Source organism: Bubalus bubalis, chromosome 14 (assembly GCF_019923935.1).
Source record: "Bubalus bubalis isolate 160015118507 breed Murrah chromosome 14, NDDB_SH_1, whole genome shotgun sequence".
In the NCBI taxonomy this organism is placed as follows: Eukaryota; Metazoa; Chordata; class Mammalia; order Artiodactyla; family Bovidae; genus Bubalus; species Bubalus bubalis.
Genome location: NC_059170.1, coordinates 5,330,033 through 5,354,874, shown reverse-complemented (window position 1 = coordinate 5,354,874; position 24,842 = coordinate 5,330,033). Strand labels below are relative to the sequence as shown.

The window sequence follows — 24,842 nt, the reverse complement described above, 5'->3', positions numbered from 1 at the left end:
CAAACTAGCACAGACGCTAAGTGACATCTTAAGAAATTTGGAAAGGAGACACGATGGTGACAGTGGTTATCTCTGGGCAAGAATTATGGGGGACTCCAGCCCCCTTTCTATTCTATGATAAAAAACAAACCAAAACCACGATCGTGGTATTTGATCAAGAAAACACCTAGAACCATGTCAACCAAAGCACACTTGCGATCTGCTTTGCCTCCACGCCTCCCCCAGGTGAGTCACATGGTCATACTCCCTCAGGTTCTCCAAGCCTTTCGTTACCTGGCACCTGGTTGAAGTAAGGACGGAGGATTTCCTGAGAGGGGGAATCTCACCTAATGGTATTCCCTAAGAGACTAACTCTCTAAGTGGTCTGTGTTTTTTAGTGTTACCAAACCCTGTTCAAATGATCCAGCAAAGTCCAGTAGTTGCCATGGCTAAGCCCTTCATCACTGAATGAAGTTATGCATATACATGTGACCTCTATTTCAACTTACTCTCTTTGGCAAGATAAAAAAATGGGCGTTTTTTTTGGGGGTGGGGGGTGGGGGGAGCTGCGCCAGTTTGCAGGACCTTAGAGACTGAAGCCAAGGAAGGTCCCAGAAAGCACTAAGTCTTAACCCCTGGAGCGCGAGGAAATTCCAAAAAAATTGTGCTATTTTTTTGGTGTCAGATCTTTAAAGTCAGGTTGGATTAATTACTTCAGGTGTAACTGTTCCTCCTGTAAACTTTAGCAAAGAATATCCTTATGGCTGTAAATGTTCCCTCTTCATCTAACAACCAGGTCTAATTAGGAAATCCTTTTTGTAAAAAAACTTTTTTGGCTACACCACTTGGCATGTGGGATCCTAGCTTCCAACCAGGGACTGAACCCGAGCCCCCTGTGGGGGAAGCAGAGTCTTAACTGCTGGACCGCCAGGGAGGTCCCCCTGATTAGGAAATCTTCATCCAAATATCACAAGCTCGTTGCTATTACTTTCAAAGCAGGTAGTGAATTCGACATTCAATTACTTAAAGCGTGCAAAGCCTACATACACAACTGAACAACAACAAAAAAATGAGGCAGTTAAATTTATTTTAGGTTAGCATTTGGAACAGTAACTGAGCACCACAGAGGACAAAGTCAGCTTTTGTTACTTCCATACTGACATTATGGGATGATTCAGTTTGAGTCAATTATGAAACAGGCATTAAAACAGCTTAATAAATGACTTTGGATTGGCCAGTATCTACTAGGCAGTCTAGAAATAGTCCAAGCAGGAGCTGGAGTATAGATATAAATATCAGAATAACTGTAATATATACTGATTAATTACAGTAAGCATTTATTCTATCTGAATAGCAGTTCTCAGCTTTTTTGGTCTCAAGACCCTTTTATACTCTTAGAAATTACTGAAGATTTCAAAGAGCCTTTTATGTGGGTTATAGCTATTGTTATTTATCAAATTACAAAATTAAAGCTGAGAAATTGTAAAAATATTTAAGTCACTTAATAACCAACCACAACAAACCACTATGTGTTTAGATAAATAACAGACAACTATGTTTTCCAAAGAGCAAAAATAAATTGCTTAGAAGAGTGGTATGGCTTTGCAAATTTCTTTAAAATGTCTGGCTCAAAACAACAGGAAGTGTTAAGAACTGACGTGAACTGGAGAATATATGTCCTGTCTAAAGGGGACAGTCACTCCTTTGCTCTGGCCAAGTGTCTGTGATTCAGATTCTGCTTATGGGCCACCATTCTGCAACATCTGAGGTCACCTAATTGTTCTCAAAAATCCCTTTGAGCCTTAACACCCGAGGTTTAGCTCAGAGGATATTTTAAACCCTCTAAGGGTAAGAGTAAGTAAAGACTGATAAAGGCTGCAATCTGGCATAAGGCAGTTATGCACTCAGTTAACCTTTATTTAGCTAAATTTTGAAGAATTTAAGTCCACAAAGTGGACAGCTTTTTAAGATGGCTGTTACTTTTTATTTTTTAGTTAATTTTCCCTAAGCCATAAACTTATTTTCACTCAAAAACTGATTAAAAGCCTGGGGAAGAACAGCCAGCAGAAATCAGGAACTGAAAAAACAAAGTATGCCGTGATTCATTTAGCTTTTTCTGATATTTAAAGAGAAGTGGCTGATGAGTACCTGGTTAGCTGATATACTGAACTCTTAAGAGGCAGGAGGAAAAGGGGATGACAGAAGATGAAGTGGTTGGATGGCATCACTGACTCAATGGACATGAGTCTGAGTAAACTCTGGGAGTTGGTGATGGACAGGAAGGCCTTGCATGCTGCAGTCCATGGGGTCGCAAAGAGTCGGACACAACTGAGTGACTGAACTGAACTGATCTAGTAAAGAACCGTCTAGGGTTCCATGTTCCATGTGTCTAAAACTGAGCTCTGAGCTCACTCCACGTTCACCAGCAAAATCCACACATTTTAGGACCGCAATTTTGAAAGTTGGTGAGGCTTTTTAACTGTTTCTCAACATTCCCCTACCCATAAACTTGTCAGTAATATATACATACACACACTTTTCAGTACAATAATTACCAAACACTCATCCTACACTATGCTAGACCTTACAAGGGCTATGAAAGAAATAAAAAACAGGAGCCTCCCAATCAGAGTATGAAGTCTCACTATGGAAACAAGACACACACACACGAAGTCCAATAAAACAAAACTATTAAAACATACAAGAGAAATATAATCATAAGACAATGTTTTCTTAACCTTTGAGAAGGTCATAGACCCCTCGGAATATGATGAACCCTAAAGAGGTGGGGCTGTGTTTCTAAGAGGGACTGGACTTTGTCCTGAAGGTAATCAGTGGGGAGCTGCAAAGGGCTCTGAGCAGGGCAAGAGATAAGGCCAATCTCCCAGGTAATGTTCAGGATGTGCTGAAGGATTAGAGGCCAGGTTAGGGATGTGTTACTCTGAACATCTCAGGATACAAAGGCAGAAGCATCTGCTTGGAGCAGATACCATGGTGACAGAACAGGCTACTGAGCAACTTACAGGCTGAGGCGGGTGGGACATTAAAAGAGTTAAGGTAGCACAGATGAATCTGCATGGCTGTGGTGGTGGTTCCCATTTTTATCAGGAGATATTAAAACAACTGGCCTTTACATGGTGGCCTTCAGATGAGTGTTTGTTGACAATTAAAAAAAAAATGAGCAAAGAATAAAAAGTCCATTTTGTAAAAGATAAACACAAAGTCAACCCATGCTTCCCTACATGTCTCCCCGACCCAGGGATCGAGCCCGTGTCTCCTGCGTCTCCTGCACTGAAGGCAGGTTCTTTTCCTCTGAGCCATTGGGGAAGCCCCTTATATGTGTGTACTCACATAAATTATCTTTCGATGCCATGGAAAGTGAAAAAAATCAAAGAGCTAGTCGCTCAGTCTTGTCCGACTCTTTGCGAACCCATGGACTGTGGCCGGCCAAGCTCCTCTGTCCGTGGAATTCTCCAGGCAAGCATACTGGAGTAGGTTGCCATTTCCTACTCCAGGGGATCTTCCCGACCCAGGGATCAAACCTGGGTCTCCTGCAATGGGGGCAGATTCTTTACCATCTGAGCCATCATGGAAGCCATGGAAGTAGAATCACAAATGTAAGGATATCTGGTTGATTACTCTATTTTGAAAAGGCTGGTCAGAGTAATGGCGAAGTTACCTCCCACAAACAAGAATCAGAACGTAACTTTAGAGAAAACTCTACCATCTCTCAGCAGAGAGCACGGCCCTCCGCTCCAGTCCACACTCGGCCACTTTCTAGAGATGTAGCTGAGGACCGTGCAAGTCACCTTAAGCCTCAGCACAACCGGGCTCCTGATACTCCTGCTTCTGCAGGAGGTGAGGAAGAATCAATGAGCTGAAACCTATGAAGCACTTGGTGTTATACCACGCACAGAGACTGAATCACCTTCATCGGCACACCATCATAGTATAAAAAACCGTCACGTGATCCCATATCCCCTTCTAGCTACTGGCTCATTTCTTTGCTCTTTTTTAGCAAAAAAACCTCAAGAGAGCTGTCTTGACTCCTTGTCTGCAATTTTTCACCTGACCTGCACCTACTCCACTCAGGGTTCTCTAGCGAGTCACTCACCCAAACTGCTCCCAGCAGTCATGGACGCTCAGGCCCCACCTCCCGATCTGGAGTGCCCCCCCCCCCCCCCGCCCCCCCCCCCCCATGCTGCCCCCGGCTGGTCCTGTGACTCCTCCCTAAGCCTCAGGCTCTCTCCGCAGCCTCATGCACTAAGAAGCCTCTCGCCCTGACCTGACCTCCCACCACTGGCTGCCAGGCCTCAGCACACAGCTCACTGGCCGCAGTTTTTTCTGTCTACTTGACTCCCCAAGTGATCTTACCCAAACCAAGGGCGCTAATGACTCTCCAAGAAGAAGAGGTGGCAAGAATACACAGAAGAATTACAAAAAAGATCTTCACGACCCAGATAATCATGATGGTGTGATCACTCACCTAGAGCCAAACATCCTGGACTGTGAGGTGGAGTGGGCCTTAGGAAGCATCACTACGAACAAAGCTGGTGGAGGTGATGGAATTCCAGTTGAGCTATTTCAAATCCTGAAAGATGACACTGTGAAAGTGCTGCACTCAATATGCCAGCAAATATGGAAAACTCAGCAGTGGCCACAGGACTGGAAAAGGTCAGTTTTCATTCCAATCCCAAAGAAAGGCAATGCCAAAGAATGCTCAAACTACCGCACAATTGCACTCATCTCACACACTAGTAAAGTAATGCTTAAAATTCTCCAAGCCAGGCTTCAGCAATACATGAACCGTGAACTTCCAGATGTTCAAGCTGGTTTAGAAAAGGCAGAGGAACCAGAGATCAAATTGCCAACATCCGCTGGATCATGGAAAAAGCAAGAGAGTTCCAGAAAAACATCTATTTCTGCTTTATTGACTATGCCAAAGCCTTTGACTGTGTGGATCACAATAAACTGTGGAAAATCCTAAAAGAGATGGGCATACCAGACCACCTGACCTGCCTCTTGAGAAACCTGTATGCAGGTCAGTAAGCAACAGTTAGAACTGGACATGGAACACCAGACTGGTTCCAAATAGGAAAAGGAGTACATCAAAGCTGTATATTGTCACCCTGCTTCTTTAACTTATATGCAGAGTACATCATGAGAAATGCTGGGCTGGAGGAAGCACAAGCTGGAATCAAGATTGCGAGGAGAAATATCAATAACCTCAGATATGCAGATGACACCACCCTTATGGCAGAAAGTGAAGAACTAAAGAGCCTCTTGATGAAAGTGAAAGAGGAGAGTGAAAAAGTTGGCTTAAAGCTCAACATTCAGAAAACTAAGATCATGGCATCAGGTCCCGTCACTTCATGGCAGATAGATGCGGAAACAGTGGCTGACTTTATTTTTCTGGGCTCCAAAATCACTGCAGATGGTGACTGCAGCCATGAAATTAAGATTCCTTCCTTGGAAGGAAAGTTATGACCAACCTAGACAGCATATCAAAAGGCAGAGACATTACTTTGCCAACAAAGGTCCGTCTACTCAAGGCTATGGTTTTTCCAGTGGTTATGTATGGATGTGAGAGTTGGACTGTGAAGAAAGCTGAGCGCTGAAGAATTGATGCTTTTGAACTGTGGTGTTGAAGAAGACTCTTGAGAGTCCCTTGGACTGCAAGGAGATCCAACCAGTCCATTCTAAAGGAGATCAGTCCTGGGTATTCATTGGAAGGACTGATGTTGAAGCTGAAACTCCAATACTTTTGGCCACCTGATGCAAAGAGCTGACTCACTGGAAAAGACCCTGATGCTGGGAAAGATTGAGGGGAGGAGAAGGGGACGACAGAGGATGAGATGGTTGGATGGCATCATTGACTGAATGGACATGGGTTTGGGTGCTCTCCAAGAGTTGGTGGTGGACAGGGAGGCCTGGCGTGCTGCAGTTGATGGGGTCACAAAAAGTTGGGGACACGACTGAGCGACTGAACTGAATTTATATTTCTAATTAACTGCCTGCTAGCCATCTCCATTTAGATGCCTAACAGGCCTCTCCAACTTAATTCCAAAAAACTCCCTTGCGCTCCTCAAAAAACAAAAACTACCCACCCCTCGATTTCAGTGTATGGTACAGATTTCCCAGACTAGAAACCCTGGAGTTATGGTGAGAAATCTTTCCCTTATACCCCATATTTAACCCATTTCCAAATATATCCCCAACACGACCATCTTCACCGTCCGGTCCACAAGCACTGCAGCGCACGCCGCCTCAGCCCCGCCTGCTTTCTGTCTACTGGCTATTCTCCACAGCGAGCCCTTTAAGGGTGACTTAGATGCCATGGCTCCCCTCACCACCCTCCCCCGGCTGCCCCTTCCACCTACCCCAAACTCCTGAGCTCACCCACAGAGCCCCGCCGACTTCCCCATCATTTCCTGCCTCCCTTCACTCGCTGCTCACCCTCCTCCTCCAGCCACACTAGCCTCCCTAAGCTTTCTGAACAGGCCATCTGATGTTGCTTTTGTACTTGATGCTCACTCACCCCAGAATTCTCTGTCCCAGAGCTGGGCATGGTGGTGGGCTCCCTTCTTCTTCATCTGAAGTCTACCTTCCCATTCCCTTATCATGCTTTATTTTTCTTCACAGCACCATTACCACTTGACATTTAAACGTACAGTATTCGTTTCCACTTCATTAGCTGTTTATTGTCTGTCGCTCCCATCTGAACATAAATTCCCTGAGAGTAAAACTTCTATTTTGTTCCCTACTGAATTTCCAATACGTCAGAGTGCTCTGCCAAAGCATGTACTCAAATGCCTGCTGAATGAATCAATGGGTGGCTGGGTGTTAGCTACGGATGTTGTTTGAGAATGAATAATGCTCAGTGTCACAAAATTCTAACTCTGGTTTATTTCTGGAAACATGGCAGGGAAATATTCACAGCACTACTAAAAGGGAGTCTAATATTATAAAGATCGTCCAAGGGACTAATATGGATTTTAAATCACCCAGGAAAGTTATATGTTAAATTTTGAATGTGAGGATATGAAAAAGAAACACCAACCTTCAACGAGGAGCTGGGCAGTCTGTGGAGGGCCTCTTAGAGCCTCTCGTCCCCTACCCCGTGGTCCTTCACACAATGACTGCACTGTACCTTTTCTTTTTCTTTAAATTTCATTTTCTTTCTTTTTTATTGTCTGACTCACTCTCACAGCTTCTCAAGCTAAGAGCTGTGACTCATTCCACTCCGCATCCCCAGGATCTGGTATGCTCCCTGGCATGCAATGGTGCTCAATTAATGCTTCCTGCCTCAAGAAAAGCCAGCACCTCTTCCTCTCCTATCATAGCCTCTAATATGGTCTGCGTGGCCAAAATACTGATACTATATAAGTGAGACACCAAAGGTTCTTTACTTTGAGGTAATTAAAATTCAATAAGTAGTTTTATTTTTTAATGAAGTGTGATCAAGACTTTTAGAGAACCCCTTTTTTTTTTCTTTTTTTTTTTTTTTTTAAAGAGGGAAAACTGTTTCTCCCCCCAGACCACACAAGTCAAGGATTCTTCACTACAAATTGAACTTTGCTTCATTAAATATATATGAAAGCATGTTACTGATATTACAAACCATTTAGAAACTGCTTACAAAGTTAATACACCAATATTTTCTACAAAGCAAGAGCATTTAGCTCTGAATGGCCTGACCACACCCTTCTTCTAGAACCTCAGGGGCTACTCCAGGGATAAAAATCCAAATACTTGTCAGAGATCCTACAGACCCTGTGAGTGTATCAGTCGCAGGGGGACTTCATCCCATCCCAACGGGAGAGAATAGTTTCAAAATCATGATATGTTACTTTAAACAAAAGACTTCAGTGAATATATTAAAAATTAAATCCATATATATCAAAAACCAGAAGTATTAACAGGTTAGAAAAACTCAGTAACACTCTAACATATTTTCTTCCTCTGGCACTCAATCCACTGAATTAACCTAAATTTTAAGATTCCTAAAATCTCTAAAATTTCCTAAAATTTCACTTAAAAGGCAGCTGAAGAAACAGCTTCAAGAGACAATACCTTTACAAGAGTATGTAAAAATGGACTCTTGTTAATCTTAATAAACTGTAACTATTCAAAGGTTAACTATGAAAATGTTAAGATAACTTTATCAAGGTGTTAAAAAAACACAGCAACCCAAGATTTATAAAAAGAAAGCATTTGTTACTGTTACTTCAGAATTCTTCTATCCAGAAGGATTTTTCCTGGATCTGTGTCAGTATTAAAAGTCAGCCAGTTATTCTCTTGGCTAAATATAAACTGAAAAGTCAGCAGCTGCAGGATATCACTAAGAAAAGATGACAACCAGGTTAAAGCATGAATAATTGATAGGGTTTTACATCATGTCCTAGTACAACATTTAATGCAGTAATGTGGAACACAGCAACATATTAAAATATTTGTGGCACAAAAAGAATTTTGAAGCCCTTTAAAACATCTTTTTGGGAAAATCACTGCTACAAAGTGGCAGGTATCTCAGCAGGTCAACCCTGGAAAACCGTGGCGTGGCTTGGGTCTTGATTTAAAATGGCAGCGCCTCACAGGTCTCTCTGGGAAGAAAGCTACTAGCTGAAACTGACTTGGGTGCCCATTCAGGGAAGACAGTGAACTGAGCCAAGAGTTTGGTGGTGCTACCATCTGGGGAAATAATGATGCCTGGAAGGTGAAGCACCTGGATTAAATGTTCCTGACATAAAGTGAGGGGGCTGGTAACTTTTATTTCTGAGCAACCAGCAAGTCAAGTCTGGGTGCCTACTTAGGGCCTGTCCAGAGGAGGATATTTCTTCTCTCCTTCTCTACGGCAATGATTCTCCAAGTATGGTCCCCAGACCTGCGGCCTTCACATCACCTGCAAACCCACTAGAAGTGTGAATTCTCAGGCCAGACACCAGAACACTGAACTACAGCACAGAATTATCCAATCGGAAACTGAGGGTAGAGCCCAGCAACCTAACAAGCCCTCCAGGTGATTCTAACGTGTTCCAGTTTGAGAATCGGAGAAGGCGATGGCACCCCACTCCAGTACTCTTGCCTGGTAAACCCCATGGACAGAGGAGCTTTGGTAGGCTGCAGTCCATGGGGTCGCTAGGAGTCGGATACGACTGAGCAACTTCACTTTCACTTTTTACTTTCATGCACTGGAGAAGGAAATGGCAACCCACTCCAGTGTTCTTGCCTGGAGAATCCCAGGGATGGGGGAGCCTGGTGGGCTGCCGTCTCTGGGGTCGCACAGAGTCAGACACGACTGAAGCGACTTAGCAGCATCTAGGGGAAGAAACATCCCCCCTTTTATCATCCTTATGTCCAGACGATGCGACAACAGCTGGTGACAAAATGCAAGGCCCCACGTTTCTCTGCTGCGAGGGTGACGAAGGCCAAAGACTGTATTTTCTCTGAAAGGGGTGGAGACAAAGAATAAGGTGTGGTAAGTGTCTCAGGACATTAGGGAAGGAGAGGGCAGAGTTAATGCTATTCTAAAGTCCCTCTGTAAGTACCAACTAATCAGGGCAAGAGCTTTCCTTTTTGAAAGGTTGAACAGGCATTTTCGCTCTGTCCTCCCGGATTAGTTCACTGTGACACTCAGTGTCTGCTGAGTGCCTGCTATTTGCGAGGGACCATACGGGTGCTAGGGACATAGCAAAGAGCAAGGCAGAATCCTGTCCTACTGGAGAGGCCCAGAAAATATGCGTAGAAAAAACACTCCCAAACAGACAGAAACACCCTGAGAAACCTTCAGACAAGGTTAAGCACTTTAGAAGAGAACAGAACAGAGCTGTGATGAATGAGAAGACCAGGCTGAAAAGGGTGTGAAGGACGGCCTTTCTGGAGAGCTGAGACCTGAAGGCGGAGAAGCAGGCAGTCAGTCACGTGCAGGCCAAGCTGCCCAAAGTGGAAGGGCAGGAGCAGAGGTGCCGTATCACGAGAGGTCACGGCAGGCAAGCCCAAGACCACGGCGGGCCTTGAAGGCCGTGGAAGAGAGAGGAATTTTATTCTAAGCACAGCACGAAGCGCTTTCTGCTGGGAGTGGCAGTTTCTGTTTTCTCGTCTGTGAGAAGTCATTCTACTTCCTCTATAGCGAATGGACTGGAAAAAGGCATAACTGTAAGCAGGAGGCCTTTGCTGTCTTCTAGGTGAAAGAAAGGTGGTTCTGGTAGGAACCACTGTCTCGGTGGCAATAATGCCAAGAGAGAGGAGGAGGATTTGGCATCTATTCTGGGATTACATCTATGGATTTGCACAGGGTCAAAGTGACAATGAAGAAAGAACCCTACTCGGTGTTATTTTCATCCACCCATGAAGGGACCAATCTGCCAAGGCAGGAATGTCGACAGACCTGCCAACGGCTGAAGGAACTTGAGATGCCCAGCTGGAGAACAGGCAACGGGAGCTGGAAAAATGCTGCTGTGGCCAAAGCGCACGCCCTGGAGCAGAGCTGTCCCAGTTCTGCACCCCAGATCCCCCGCCCTGGCTCTGGGCCTCAGGCAAGTCATTTCTCCTCTCTGGGCCTCAGTTTCCTCATCTTCACAACAGATACCTGCTTCAAAGGGTTACTGTCAGAAACGAGATGATGTATTTAATATAGCGTCTAGCACATAGATAGCCCTAGAAGTGCCATTTAAAAAGAAGTCTGAAAGGCCTGCATGTGCCTGAAGACCAGGACTGACAGACTCTGTACACGACACCACGGAGCCCGGAGCCCAGCCAGTGCGAGTCACTGCATGCGCAGTGTAAGCGAGGGCAAGCGGTGGCCCTCGCTCTCATCAGACGGCGCACAGCCCGGAACGGGGTAAGAGGCAGTCAGGGACGCTGCGAAGAGCTCCCGCTACAGGTGGCACCAACTTCTTACTAAAGCCCATTCTCACCAAGACTAAACACGCCAAGACCAAGGAAGAGCACACGGCCAAATCCACGTCTTTCCATTTCCTTCTGAAGGTGCTGGAGTAAGCTGGGAAAGGAACCGGAGTCAAAACCCCCGGCTCTAGTCTTGAGTGTCACCACGCCTCGGCCAGCCACCAATGTCCCTCGGGAATGCCACAGGGCCAACACCTCCCCTGGAGAGCACACGGGTTGTGGAGAGTTGAATGAGATGATACAGCAGGTAAGTCAAAGCATGAGGAAACCTCTAAAACACTATATGCAATGTAAAAGTAATGGTTTTAACATCTCTCCGTCACCCAGTGCGCTGCTCTGTGCTTCCCTGGGGACTTTCAGAATTAGAGACTTGAGCGAGGGTGAGAGAAAGAGAATCTAGTTGGGGGAAGAGGGTGGTTTTAAAGTTCCCGCGAAGGGGAAAATCGTGGCCATCACACCCTGGCAGTCCCTACGAGGAACTACAGGTTGTTCTGGCCCAACACAGCGTTTCCTTCTATCACTGGGGCAGAATGGTATGTCTTCAGCTAAGCACCACATGACGTTCTCTTGAAAGCAGAGTCCCTGTCGTACAAAAGACACCTACCTACAACCGGCAAAAGAAGATGCTCACACAGGACACACGGGAAGGAGACCAGCTAAGAGATTACAGGTTCTCATCTGCCAGCTCCAGCTTTCTGGGGAACACTCTTGAACGGAACGGAAGACTGTAACCTCCACCGCCCATGTGGTGACATGTTCGTAAGAGGGCTGTATGAGCCACTCCAACACAGGCGGGTTTAAAATGTAACGGGCTTACTCTTCTGGCACTACATTTTTGGCTAACTGTCAGGGTAGCCTGAGGGATGCTGGGTCAGAGGAAAGACCTGGCTGCCAAGGGTTACTCTTTGAGGCCCTGCAATCTTGGTCAAGGCAGGAGGAAATAACCTGTCCTAACACGAGCATCCTGAGGATTCTGGTGGGTTTTTCACAGTTCCACCCTCTAAGACCTATGCAGAAATCACACACTGCAGAAGTAAAAGAGGTAGAAAGGTGTTGTCATCAACTGCTGAAAGCAGTGACCACAGAAAACTAAGTTCAGCCCTGACAGGAACTCAAAGGCGTCACAGCTGTTTCCTGGGACCCAGGGACCCAGATTCATCAAGAAGCTTGTTCTAAAGCTGCCTAAGGAAGGCCTCGGGGCCCCTCACCACACCTGAAAGACTTCTCAGGGTTAGAAAGCAGAGGGCCCTGTACACTTATTTTAGTTCAACCCAGCAGTCTGCCCCAAGTCGTAGCAATATGATCTTTCTGCTTCCCACTTTAGCACTCGACACTCTTCTCACTGCCTGGGAGTAGAGGTCAGATCTTGTCATTCCTCTCTTTTTAAGACCCTCATTCATGCGCTCACCAAATATTTACTGAATGCCTAATTCAGACCCAGTGCTTATTCAGTGGATTCGTTTCACACTGAATAAAATCCAGAGCCCTCTCTCTTTAACCCATCTCTTTAACAAGCCTCCCTTGCACAGTGAGGTCTTCGGTTCTTTCAATCTGCCAGGCGGATTCCTGCTACAAGGCCTTTCCACTCACTGTCCCCCAGCCCCAGCCTGTGACACACACCACCAGCTCCTTCCCTCATCTGCCTCAGTTCAAATACCTGCTCTTGGAGAAGCCTTCCCTGACCACTTCTCCGGACAGCACCATATCACACAATTTCCTTCACAGTGTTCACTGCTATCTGAAATCTTATTATGTATTCCTTTAATGGGCTTCTCCTTGACTAGACTAGAAGCTCTTCGAGGACAGGGGCTATGTCCACCTTGTTCACTCTCCATAAAGGGGCACAGTACATTCTTAACAAACATCTGTTGAGCACACAGACAAAGGAGCTCTGGAAGTCCTGTTCCAGGGCATCTCAAAACCTGCTCCCTGTTACCTAAACCATGCCAAGTGCTCTTGTACGCCACCAGACAGCAGCTGACCATGTTTTATCTGATGACCACAGCGTTTATGAAGCACTCTTCAACTGGCAGGATCTCAAGAAGTTAGAATTAAGTAGCTGTTGAACCTGATTATAGATAGTCAATCTCCAGTCACTGCCAAGGAGCTGAGCGGCAATATCACCGTAGGACAGGGGCTACGGGCACAGCCGTGTGAACGGCCTCCCCAGTCCACAGCAACCTGGCCGGGTGATACTCCACTGAGAGAAGCCTCACGGAAAGTCTGGCCTGACTCAGCCCCTCTCTTCTGAGAATGTCTGTGGCAGTCTCCTGGTAAATGAATTGACTCAGCACTGTTCCAGCTGAATCCAAATCCAGGAAAGGGAGGCGTGGTTTCCTCTATCCTTCAGGAAGACCCCATGGCTTTCAGTGTAAAAGACAGCTTGTGGTAGGTGACTTCGGTCAGACCCCCGACGTCCAACTCCTTCCATGCCCACTCTAGCAACCAGACAAAGATGGCCCCTCAGGATACTAGAGGAGTCACATGCGGGAAAGACAGACTCCCTCACCCTGCTCACTTCAGGCCACCAACCTCTCCTAACAGTGCTGCCATGGCCTTATACAGCTGGAGAACTTCAGTAACCAGCCCGGTGGTCCTGTTCGTTTCCTCCATCAGAGGTCGCCCATGGTCACCTCATTTGGGAGGAATTCTTTGGCCAGTTTCACTGCCAGACACCTCAGGGGACACCCTGCTCGCCAAAAGGGGGACGCTCTGTCACTCCCAAATCCTGCACTTCCAGAATCTGACTGTGTTGCCTCACTGGCCCCTCCGGGGGACCTTCCCCAAACAATCATCACCCTGTCTCCTCCAGAAGGCCACTTGAGTCCATCCCCTGATCCCTAACTGTGAATGTTCACTCTGAAACAGATTCCTTCAGGACTTGATCCTCTGGAGCATCTTAGGGGAGTACAGAACAGGGAATGCAAAATAAATGCTGCTTCCATTTACCTACCAGAGTCTGGAAGAACTCCCCCTGGCCCAGAGTGCAGCCCCCTCAATCCCTCTTGCATCTCGACTTTCTTCTCTAGCTCCCACCTCATTTATTCCTCTCCCCATGACCATCCAGCCACTGGGGAACTTCTGACCTGAACCCCCATATGTTACCAATACGTGAAAGAGTAGAAGAGACAGTCTCCATATGAGACACTCTTAAGGTATGCTTCCCCCACCCAAATAAAAGAGATGTTTCTTTTCTAAGAAGAACATCTCTGAAACCTGATTTCCAGTCTCACTCACTGCATGGGGCTTCCCTCAGTTGGCCCTTCCACTAACACACACCTCCAGGGCTCCCAACTCATCTGTTCTTCACCCAGGATCTCAAGCTTCCACCGACCGCCCTACTCAGAGCTCGCCTCCTAAAACCTAACATCTATCTCCTCAAATAGGGGCCTGGTAATGATGGGGCCATTGCACTTTCAGCTGCTCCAACCAAATCCCTCTGGAATCTGAGAAATCCCTCTCTCCTTCTCACGTATCCTGTGGAGATGCCCTTAATCCCAGCTCCCCCACCGCAAAAGCTGCCATCCCAAGACGACTCCTTTCTAATCGGCGTAAAAATTTTCTCAGCTAACCCAATCCCCTAAACTTACACGGATCATGCCCTTAACCAACGGGGCATCCTATCAGTCACCTATCAGTATCCTGTTTCCTTCCCTCATTCTTCCTCAGGGGCTTCTCTGAAGTCAGAGCCAAACGGACATCCCCAAGGCTCCTCCCCCCGCTCAGACACCCAGCATCCAATAAAGGCCTTCCATCTCTTTGGGGGCGCCTCCTTGTCCTCTAGGGGACCCCTCGGTTTCGTCTAAAGAGCCGCCAGCCCCCGACTCCTCCGGAGTGGCCCTGGGCTCGCCCCTCGCCCGCTCCGGCCGTTCTGCAGCGCCTCAGGGCCGGGCCCTTCCTCTCCGCAGGGCCCTCACGCCGCCCGGGGGAGCCTCGGCCTCCCCGCGCCGCCCACAGGCCCCTCAGGCCCCCGCCCGTGCTTCCGGCCACCGCCTGCTCCTCCTCCCCGCTCAGGCTGCCCGCGTCGCCGCCGCGGGGCCCAGCGGACAGCGGCCCTGCAGAGGCCCTTGGCCCTGCAGCAGGGGCCTGTGCGGGTCTCCGGCCCCCGGCCCAAGCCCATGCCCCCTCGGCCGGCTGGGCCCGGCGCCCCCGCTCACCCGAGCCCGTGGTGGCTGCCATCTTGCGTCGCTGTCGCTCAAAGGCCGGCCCCTTCTTCACCCCCCACCGGCCCCGGGCTCTTCTGCGCAGGCGCGTGCGCAGGCGCGGACACCTCACTGACGCCTGCTCCGCGGGCCTCTCGACGCGTTGCCTGGAAGGGTTTTTTCCCCCTGCCCTTGTAGAGCGAGGAAACATTTGCGTGCGTGAGGGCCCAGCAGCCTGCAAGGCCCTCCAGACTCTGGTGCGAGGCAGGTATTGAGGTACTTGGTGAGAAGGGCAAGGGTGATCATACTTGGAAGGGTGTGACTAAAAGAAAAGAAAGCTTTAAAAGAGCGCCTATTGTCATAATCTATAATACAATGTAATCTGAAGAAAAAAACAACCTACCAAAACCCCAAAACCTGAATCACTATGCTGTACACCTGAAACTAACACCATGTTGTAAGTTAACTATACTTCAATAAAAATAAGCAAATAGATGCAAATTTGTAATATTGTTTAAAAGCACTTATCTTGCCCTGGGCATTTTCCTCTGTGAGGTTTGGGTTAAAATGAAAAATGAGGGCGAGAGGGGTTAAGACATTTATATAAACTCAGCCCTTAAGTAATTGAGTCAGAATTTGAACCCAGGCCATATGTCTTGCTTCCAAGATCAATGCTCCCAGGTCAGAAGGGGCCTGAAGCAGGATGGTTAAAGGATTCGGAGGCATATATATATATATATATATAAATAAAAAGGTGGCAGCGAAAACATTCACTCATTTATTCACTAATTCATTCAATCAAATATTTACTAAGCATCTACTATGTGCCAGACACTTTCATAGGTGCTGTGGAGGGATATACATCCCTGAAGAAGCAAGCTCCTGCTCTCATGGGCTTACATTTTAGTTGGAGGCAGGAAGCAAGTAAACAAATAGGGAAGAACCTCGCTATAATAGGATAGGAAATAAACCAGGGGAGGGGTGGTCAGGCCTCTTATGGAAGTCACATTTCAACAGAGACCTGAATGATGGGAAGCGGGTGGTGGGAGTGACATGTGCAAAGGCCCAGGAGACATATATTTGCAAATGTTAAATTCAAGAAGTTGACTCCTCTATCATAAGTGGTCTGAGAAACCCTTATGTGGATGGAAGACTGAGGCTGGAAGAGACGAAAGGTTTGCTTCAAGGTGGCACAGCTACACATTGGCAGAGAAAGGACCAGAACTTTCAGTACAAAGGAACGAGGAAGCTGGACACCTGCACGGAATTCACCTGGTCCTGACAGCAGCGCCTCCTGAGCACCTCTCTCCCCGTCCACATCTAGGCTCCCCTTGTCTCCCACATGGAGGGTCCCAGCAGCCTCCATTCTTGCCCCCATGTTCCATTCTCCTTGTGACAGCCTGAGTCTGCTCAGTTGCTCAGTCGTGTCTGACGGTAGCCTGCCAGGTTCCTCTGTCCATGGAACTCTCCAGGCAAGAATGTTGGAGTGGACAGCCATTCCCTTCTCCAGGGGATCTTCCCCACCCAGGGGATGGGTTGCCATTTCTTTCTCCAGGAGATCTTCCTGACCCAGGGATGGAATCCAGATCTCCCGCATTGTGAGCAGATTCTTTACTGTCTGAGCCACCAGGGAAGCCCCTTCCCACCACTGGTCACATGCAGTCATCTTGACATTATACCTTGTGATTCAAATTTACCTTGAAGGGCACACAAAATATTTGCCCTGGACTTTCAGTCACTGTACAATGTCAAATAACAGATGGGAAGCATTTGGGTTCCTAAAGTGGACTCACCTCTGGAGTGAAATTTTCTGGGTTCGAGTTCGCCACTCACTTGGCTTGGCTGTGTGACTTGAGGCAAGAGACTTGAACCTCTCCTGGCATTAATTTCCCCTTCTGAAAAGGGTGATAAGGATACCAATCTCAGGGGGTTGCTATGGAGATAAAATGCGTTGATAAACGCTTGGGCACCCAGAGAGGTGGGGACATCTACCAAGCTGTCAAATTCAGCTTTTAATCCTCACAGCTCAATGACACGACAGCTCCTAGGAATATCCTCATTTTAGAGATGAGGAAACAGAAGCAGAGCTGACAGGTGGAGGAGTTAGGCTTAGAACAAAAGCCTCTTATTCATGATGCGCATATGTATTTACCAGCATAGATTCGTTGGTTCCCGTGGGGAATGTCTGTCAAGCGAAACTGACCATAAAGAGAATTTCTGCACAGTCCGCCTGGCCGGAGGACTAGATGAAGCACGACAGCCCGGGGCATGCTGGTTGTTGTAGTCCAGCGGCGCGGCAGAGCCTGTTGGGAGTTGTAGTCCTCCGCGTGCTAAAGCGCTCTCGGATTCACAGCTAGTCCCCAGAGCCGCATCGCTCTGGCGCCTGCGCCCCAGCCTCTCCCTGCGCTTGAGCTGGTAGCTTCTGCTGATGCCGATGTGAGTCCCATTTTATCAGATGCGTGGGAAGGTGAAAATGGCTAATACAACTGAAGAATTTAGAAAACAGCTTGACACAGTGGGAGGGCTACAGAAGTATTGGCTGCTGCTGTCATTATTTATTTCCTCAATGACCTTTGCAGAGTTGGCTGTTATCTCCACATTTGTCAGACTTGGAAACTGAGACTCGGTGGAGTAAGATGGCTTCCCCAGGTCAGGCAACAGGAGAGAAGTAAAATCAGGTTTGGAATCCAGTTCTTTTAACCCTGGGCGCTCGGTGTTCCCTCTGCGGTGAGGGAGCTGAAGCCTGGGAAGTTTTAAGCGAAATGGCGTGGGCAGGTTTGCATTTTAACAAAGTGCAGCCTGGCTACCTCAGGGAAATTGAACTGGGCTGCAGCAAGACTGGAGGTGAGAGGTTCAGAGAGGAGGTGTACTGTACATTTTTCACTGCCAGGCCCGTCACATCCTTCTGTCCTCCAGAAGCCTGGTTTTGTTTAGGAGGCCGAAGTTTTGGCTTCTAGGTGTGAATCCAAGCCAGTCACAGGCACTGCCATTTTCTCTTGCCAGTGGTTGGTCCAGGGGTGTGCCTATGACCTAGTTCTTTCTGACCAGTGAATTGGGGAGAAGGCATGTTTGGAAGTTTCCTCTCATGAAAATAGCTGGGGAGAAAGCCTTTTTTGTCCCCTTTTTTTCCCCTGTATAACATGATGTGATGGTTGGAGCTGTGGCAATCATTAAGATACCATGAGGCACAAGCCTGATGCTGAAAAGCCAACACACCAAAGATGCCAGCACAGAAAAATGGCAAGAGCTAGGTAGGACCTGGATGATGTAGTTGAGCAGTTGAACAAATCTCAGACCTGCCTACCTATAGGGTTCTTAAGACATGTGGTTTGATTTAGGTCATACCTGAGACAGGGATCAAGACCATCTCCATGGAAAAGAAATGCAAAAAGCAAAATGGCTGTCTGGGGAGGCCTTACAAATAGCTGTGAAAAGAAGTGAAGTGAAAAGCAAAGGAGAAAAGGGAAGATATAAGCATCTGAATGCAGAGTTCCAAAGAATAGCAAGAAGAGATAAGAAAGCCTTCCTCAGCAATCAGTGCAAAGAAATAGAGGAAAACAACAGAATGGGAAAGACTAGAGATCTCTTCAAGAAAATTAGAGATACCAAGGGAACATTTCATGCAAAGATGAGCACAATGAAGGACAGAAATGGTATGCACCTAACAGAAGCAGGAGATATTAGGAAGACATGGCAAGAATACATGGAAGGCCTATACAAAAAAGATCTTCATGACCCAGATAACCACGATGGTGTGATCACTCACCTAGAGCCAGACATCCTGGGATGTGAAGTCAAGTGGGCCTTAGAAAGTATCACTGCGAACAAAGCTAGTGGAGGTGATGGAATTCCAGTTGAGCTATTTCAAACCCTAAAAGATGATGCTGTGAAAGTGCTGCACTCAATATGCCAGCAAATTTGGAAAACTCAACAGTGGCCACAGAACTGCAAAAGGTCAGTTCTCATTCCAGTCCCAAAGAAAGACAATGCCAAAGAATGTTCAAACTACTGCACAATTGCATTCATCTCACACTACAGCGTGTAAATTCTCCAAGCCAGTCTTCAACAGTACATGAAGCATGAACTTCCAGATGTTCAAGCTGGATTTAGAAAAGGCAGAGGAACCAGAGATCAAATTGCCAACATCTGCTGGATCATCAAAAAAGCAAGAGAGTTCCAGAAAAACATCTACTTTTGCTTTATCAGTTTAGTCAGTTCAGTTCAGTTGCTCAGTCATGTCTGACTCTTTATTTATAAGGAGCCCTTGCAACTCATTAAGAAAAAGAGATCTCAAAGGAAACATGATAATCATAGGAAGAGTTTATGGAGCATTTAGTATGTTATAGGAACATAGTGTTTTGTATATATTAATTCATTTAACCTTCATAACAATCCTTCCCTGGTAGCTCAGCTGGTAAAGAATCCACCTGCAATGCAGGAGACCCCGGTTCAATCCCTGGGTTGGGAAGATCCCCTGGAGAAGGAAAAGGCTACCCACTTCAGTATTCTGCCCTGGAGAATTCTATGGACCATATAGTCCATGGAGTTGCAAAGAGTTGGACACGACTGAGTGACTTTCACTTCACTTTCACAATGACCCTATGACACAGGAACTCACCTTACAGATGAGAAAACTGAAACACAGAAAAGATTAAGTAACCTGTGCAAAGAATCACACTTGTAAGGGGCAGAGCTGGGATTTGAACTCTAGGCTCTTAACCACCACTGTCCTGCCTCCCCCCCCCAACCCCCCCCCCCGGCAAAAAAAAAAAAAAAAAAAAAGAAATCAGAATAGAACACATGCAGAGTAAGAAAATGCAATAAAACAGCCAATTCCACTCAACATATTCTATTTCAGTGATTCTAAGAGGCAAAGTTTATATTCAAACATTTCTGAAATCAGGTGCATGGTACAATCAATGATATCTTAGATTCAATGAAATACAGTAAGAGAAATGCAAATTAAAACCACCTATCAGATTGGCAAAGAATAAAACACTCGATAACACCCTGTGTTGGCAAGGGTGTGAGGAAACTGGCGCTCTCAAAAGTTCTGAGAGTTTAAATGGGCATGGCCTTGGTCAAAGGCAATTTTGGCATGAGCGATCGGAAGGTAACTCGCAGGCATCCCTAACCCAGCCATTCGATCCCCAGGAATTGACCCCTCAGGTCTACTGGCCCTCATGAGCAAAGACTTAAGTCCTTCAGTGCACACCACAGCAATTCGTATTACCCAAGACTGAAAATGACCTCAAAATTTAACGGGTGATGCGTTAAAAAAGAAAGGTCCTTCCTGAGGTTGGAATGTTATACAGCTGTAGAAAGAAATAAGGAAGGAAATAAGGAAGTGGTTGATATAATACTATCTCGAAAACATATTGCATGAAGCAGGCAGGGTGCAGAACTGTGTATGTAATATTCTACCCATTATGTGAAGTGAGTGGGGGCCAGCCATGCCTCTGTGACTGTGGAAAGGACTTGGAAGTGTCTCATCCAAACGGTGGCCTCTGGGGAGAACTGAGGGCTTGGGGGACCATGAGTGGGGAGCACTCGAGATCTGGAGTTGGTCCATTTTTCTCTGTAAAGGGCCAGATGGTATTTTAGGTTTTGTGGGTCATTTGGTCTCTTGACTCTGCTGCTGTATCGAAAAACCAGCTATAGGCAATATGCAAATGATGGTTGTGACTGTGTGCCAAAGAAAACTTTATGACTGACACCGAATCTGAATGTCATGTTAGGAAAATATTCTTTATTGCCCCCGCTATTTAAAAAAAAAAAGTGCTCATGGGGACAGCAGAAAAACAGGTGGGCCAGATTTAGCCTACTGGCCACAGTTAGCCGACCCCTGTATTGTTCATTACTCTTAAAAAAAAATAATTATCTATATTTATTTGGCTGTGCTGGGTCTTAGTGGAGAAGGATATAGCAACCCACTCCAGTATCCTTACCTGGGAAATTCCATGGAGAGAGGAGCCTGGCGGGCTACAGTCCATGGGGTTGCAGAGAGCCAGACATGACTAAGACTGAGCATGCATGCCGGGTCTTAGTTGAGGCACGTGGAATCTTCGTTGCAGCATATAGTATCTTTTAGTTGCTGGCATGTGGGATCTAGTTCCCTGGCCAGGGACTGAACCCAGGCCTCCTGAATTGGTAGTGTGGAGTCTTAACCATTGGACCACCAGGAAAGTCCCCTATTACTCTTTACCTGATGCATGCATTACCTTTTACAAAATTATGTTTAAAAGGGTAGCTCCAAATTGTTAGGTTTATCAAAAGAGGGTGAAGTTAATGTTGGGGACAGACTCGGTGCCCAGAACCCCTCTAAAGACAAATCAGCATAGGGGAATGCATAACATTTCCCAGTGGAGCTGGGAACCCATCTGTTGGCGCTGCCACCTGCCCCAGTCCACCAGCAGATAGCAGCACACACCCACCTAAAGGCAGGCGGTCCCTGCACCAGCCGGGAGGAGGAAATGGCACCCACTCCAGCATTCCTGCCAGCAAAATGCCATGGACAGAGGAGTCTGGTGGGCTACAGTCCACGGGGGTCACCAAGAGTCGGACACGACTGAGCAACTGAGCACCCACCAGCTGGGAAGTCGTGGGCAGACGTTGACCTAGACACCTGTTTTATTTTGCCCATGGTATGATTAAAGAACGGAGCCAGCGTTTTAAAGCATCTGGATTTTCTGGCTCTTCTTTAATCAACTGATGTGAGTGGTCGTTGCCTCTGGGGTCTCATGTCTCCGGGGCACCTCACTCCTCAGTGTCAGTGGCCATTTCTCATCCGGCTACGTTGCTGGTTTCTCGTGGGAGACACACTGGAAACCCTGCCTTCCCCGCTCCCTACCTCCCCCGGGGCTGCAGGTGCATGTGAAGCCTGCTGGAGCTCAGCGTCAGAGCAGGGCTCAGATTCCAGCCCCGCCATCGACCATCTGGGTGACGTTTGATATGTTATTTGACTCTGTGCCTCAGTTTCCTCATCTGCAAAAAAATGGGGCTACGTGTACCGACCTCAGAGCTGCAGAGACCGCCCAAAGGGACTCTCGCTCGGGGCTCTCCGCCTCTGGCCTCTGCTAAGTGTGCAGTGGGTTTTAGTCAGCATTTCCTGCCCCCTGTTTCTCAGTGGGAACTTGTTGGAAAACTCCCATCTCACAAATGACCCCAACTTTCCCACACGTGACACAAAACATACTTCACTCTGGTTTAGAAAAATACGTTTCCAGTCCTCGGGATTCAGGAGCAGCGAGACCGTCTGAGTCTGAGGCCTGGCTGTGTGTTACTAGCTGTGTGGTCTCGGGCAAGCCACTTCACTCTCTGAACTCGGGTGTTTGTTCTTGCTGGCTTCTGGGAGGCTCTAGAAATATACTGCCTGCAGGGCCGGGGTATAGGAATTAGTTCAGTTCAGTTCAGTCGCTCAGTCGTGTCCGACTCTTTGCGACCCCATCAATCGCAGCACGCCAGGCCTCCCTGTCCCTCACCAACTCCTGGAGTTTACCCAAACTCATGTCCATTGAGTCGGTGATACCATCCAACCATTTCATCCTCTGTCGTCCCCTTCTCCTCCTGCCCTCAATCTTCCCCAGCATCAGGGTCTTTTCCAATGAGTCAGCTCTTTGCATCAGGTGGCCAAAGTACTGGAGTTTCAGCTTCAGCATCAGTCCTTCCAGTGAACACCCAGGACTGATCTCCTTTAGGATGGACTGGTTGGATCTCCCTGCTGTCCAAGGGACTCTCAAGAGACTTCTCCAACACCACAGTTCAAAAGCATCAATTCTTCGGCACTCAGCTTTCTTTCTAGTCCAACTCTCATATCCATACATGACTACTGGAAAACCATAGCCTTGACTAGATGGACCTTTGTTGATGAAGTAATGTCTCTGCTTTTTAATATGCTGTCTGCTGCTAAGTCACTTCAGTCGTGTCCGACTCTGTGCGACCCCAGAGACAGCAGCCCACCAGGGTCCCCCGTCCCTGGGATTCTCCAGGCAAGAACACTGGAGTGGGTTGCCATTTCCTTCTCCAATGCATGAAAGTGAAAAGTGAAAGTGAAGTTGCTCAGTCGTGTCCGACCCTCAGCGACCCCATGGACTGCAGCCTTCCAGGCTATTCCGTCCATGGGATTTTCCAGGCTGTCTAGGTTGGTCATAACTTTCCTTCAAAGGAGTAAGCGTTTTTTAATTTCATGGCTGCAATCACCATCTGCAGTGATTAGTGCAGGGAATAGGAAAGCAAGCCCTGTAGCCCCAAGGCTGCTTATCTGGCCCTGATTTCGGCTCTCTGCCCCACCCACTCAGACTTCTGGTTAATACCTTAATTTTTCTTTCGGCAACCATCCTTCCCTCCTCTCATCCTGTGGTTGGGAAATGTTGATCCCACTTCTGCAACTCCAGGTGGATATTTCAGCCCTGGCCCATCAGAACACTTCACCATCCCACTCAAACATGGTTGGTTCAGGGATAGGCACGTGACCCAATCCAGGCCAGTAAGAGCCTGCCCTGGGACTCTGGCTGCATCTGTGGGGAAGGAAAACATTTTCTACTGAGATATGGAGCTGGTCCAATGTCAACCTCAACTTGCTTGACAGAACATAGAGCTGGACAGAGACCAAGTTCTGATGAATCATGTACCCCAGGGTCCCACCAAACCTTAAGTCAGAAACCTCTAAACTTTTCAGTTACATGAATTATTTTCACTACTGATTTTTGCCTGACAGTTATAGTTTCTGTCATTTACAGTTGATAAATTCTAATACCCCTTCCTTTTGTGGTCCCCTCAGATAGTCTCAAATCAAGTCTACACTGGTGGTTTTCTTAGAACTACATGAGAATCTAGTTATCTCAAAATAAAACTTTTTTCAAAAGTCTAGTGGTGGGCCGAGTTTAAGGAAAATAAAATTATGGGTCACATTAAAAAAAAACTTTTATCTGTGACTGTTCTAGAGTCTTTTATCATTCTCTGTCCCCAAAAGGTTTATGTTTTTCCTTGTTAACATTATAGAAACTATCCAGCCCAGACTAATTGTAAATGCCTGTGTGTTCACTGCTGAATCCTAGCGCCTGGCATATAGGAGGTACCTTGTATTTGTTCAATGAATAAATGAACAAGATACTTGTTTAACATGTCCAGTCTCCCCATTTGGCTGTCCATATAGTTGGTCCCTCTTTTTCAAACCTCATCTTCCACTCTCCCCTTGCTCACTCCAGTCCAGCCACATTCTTTTAAAAACCCCAGGCATGTCCCTACCTCAGGGCCTTTGTACTACTGTCCGGCCGGGAGGGCTTTTCCCACAGTTCTTTCCCCAGTTGGCTCCATCTCCTCCTCCAGGTCTCAGCTCAAATGTCACCTGCTCAGAGAGGCCCTCCTTGACCTGCCAAAGCAGCCTCACCCCGCTTTTCCAGTGTCATCCAAAGCGGTTCATTTTCTTTACAAATCACCACCTGAATGTCTGTGTGCGTTTATGTATGTTTATTGTCTCTCTCCCCAGGAAGTCAACTCCAGGGGAGGTCCTTGTTTGTTGGTTCATTTCCACGCCTGGTGCCAGTAAACCTTTGCAGAAGGGATTCCTCAGTAGAGTTCTGCCTCCATGTCTCTACCACCATGATCGACATGAAAATTCCTCACGGAACCATGGGTCCCCCTTCCAAAAGGGTCTGGAGCAGATGTCAACACTGATTCACTGTCTCGGGGGACAAAGCCTCCATCCTTAGCAGAGAGCCGTGGGGGAAGCTGGGAATAGGGGCGGGTAGGGCCTCATCCTCCAGCCTCCTTACTTCCCCTCCCCCAGGCAATCAGGAAACAGGAGGCAGCCCAGGC

The 24,842-nt window shown here is 47.2% G+C and overlaps 1 protein-coding gene across 2 annotated transcripts in view; it reads right to left on the bottom strand.

Moving 5' to 3' along the window:
• UBE2V1 (ubiquitin conjugating enzyme E2 V1) overlaps positions 1–16,841 on the bottom strand; it is a 29,914-nt gene extending 13,073 nt beyond the window's left edge. Inside the window, exon 1 of one of the 2 annotated variants that reach the window (XM_044927542.2) lies at positions 16,820–16,841. Coding sequence is in view for 1 of the 2 variants with exons in the window: in XM_006048336.4 (XP_006048398.1) it covers positions 15,042–15,063 (22 nt within the window). In the remaining variant the exon portion in view is untranslated. Of the gene's footprint in view, positions 1–15,041; positions 15,197–16,819 lie in introns of those variants that run through there. The other variant, XM_006048336.4, reaches the window with a different exon arrangement.
• Positions 16,842–24,842: the final 8,001 nt, after the last annotated feature.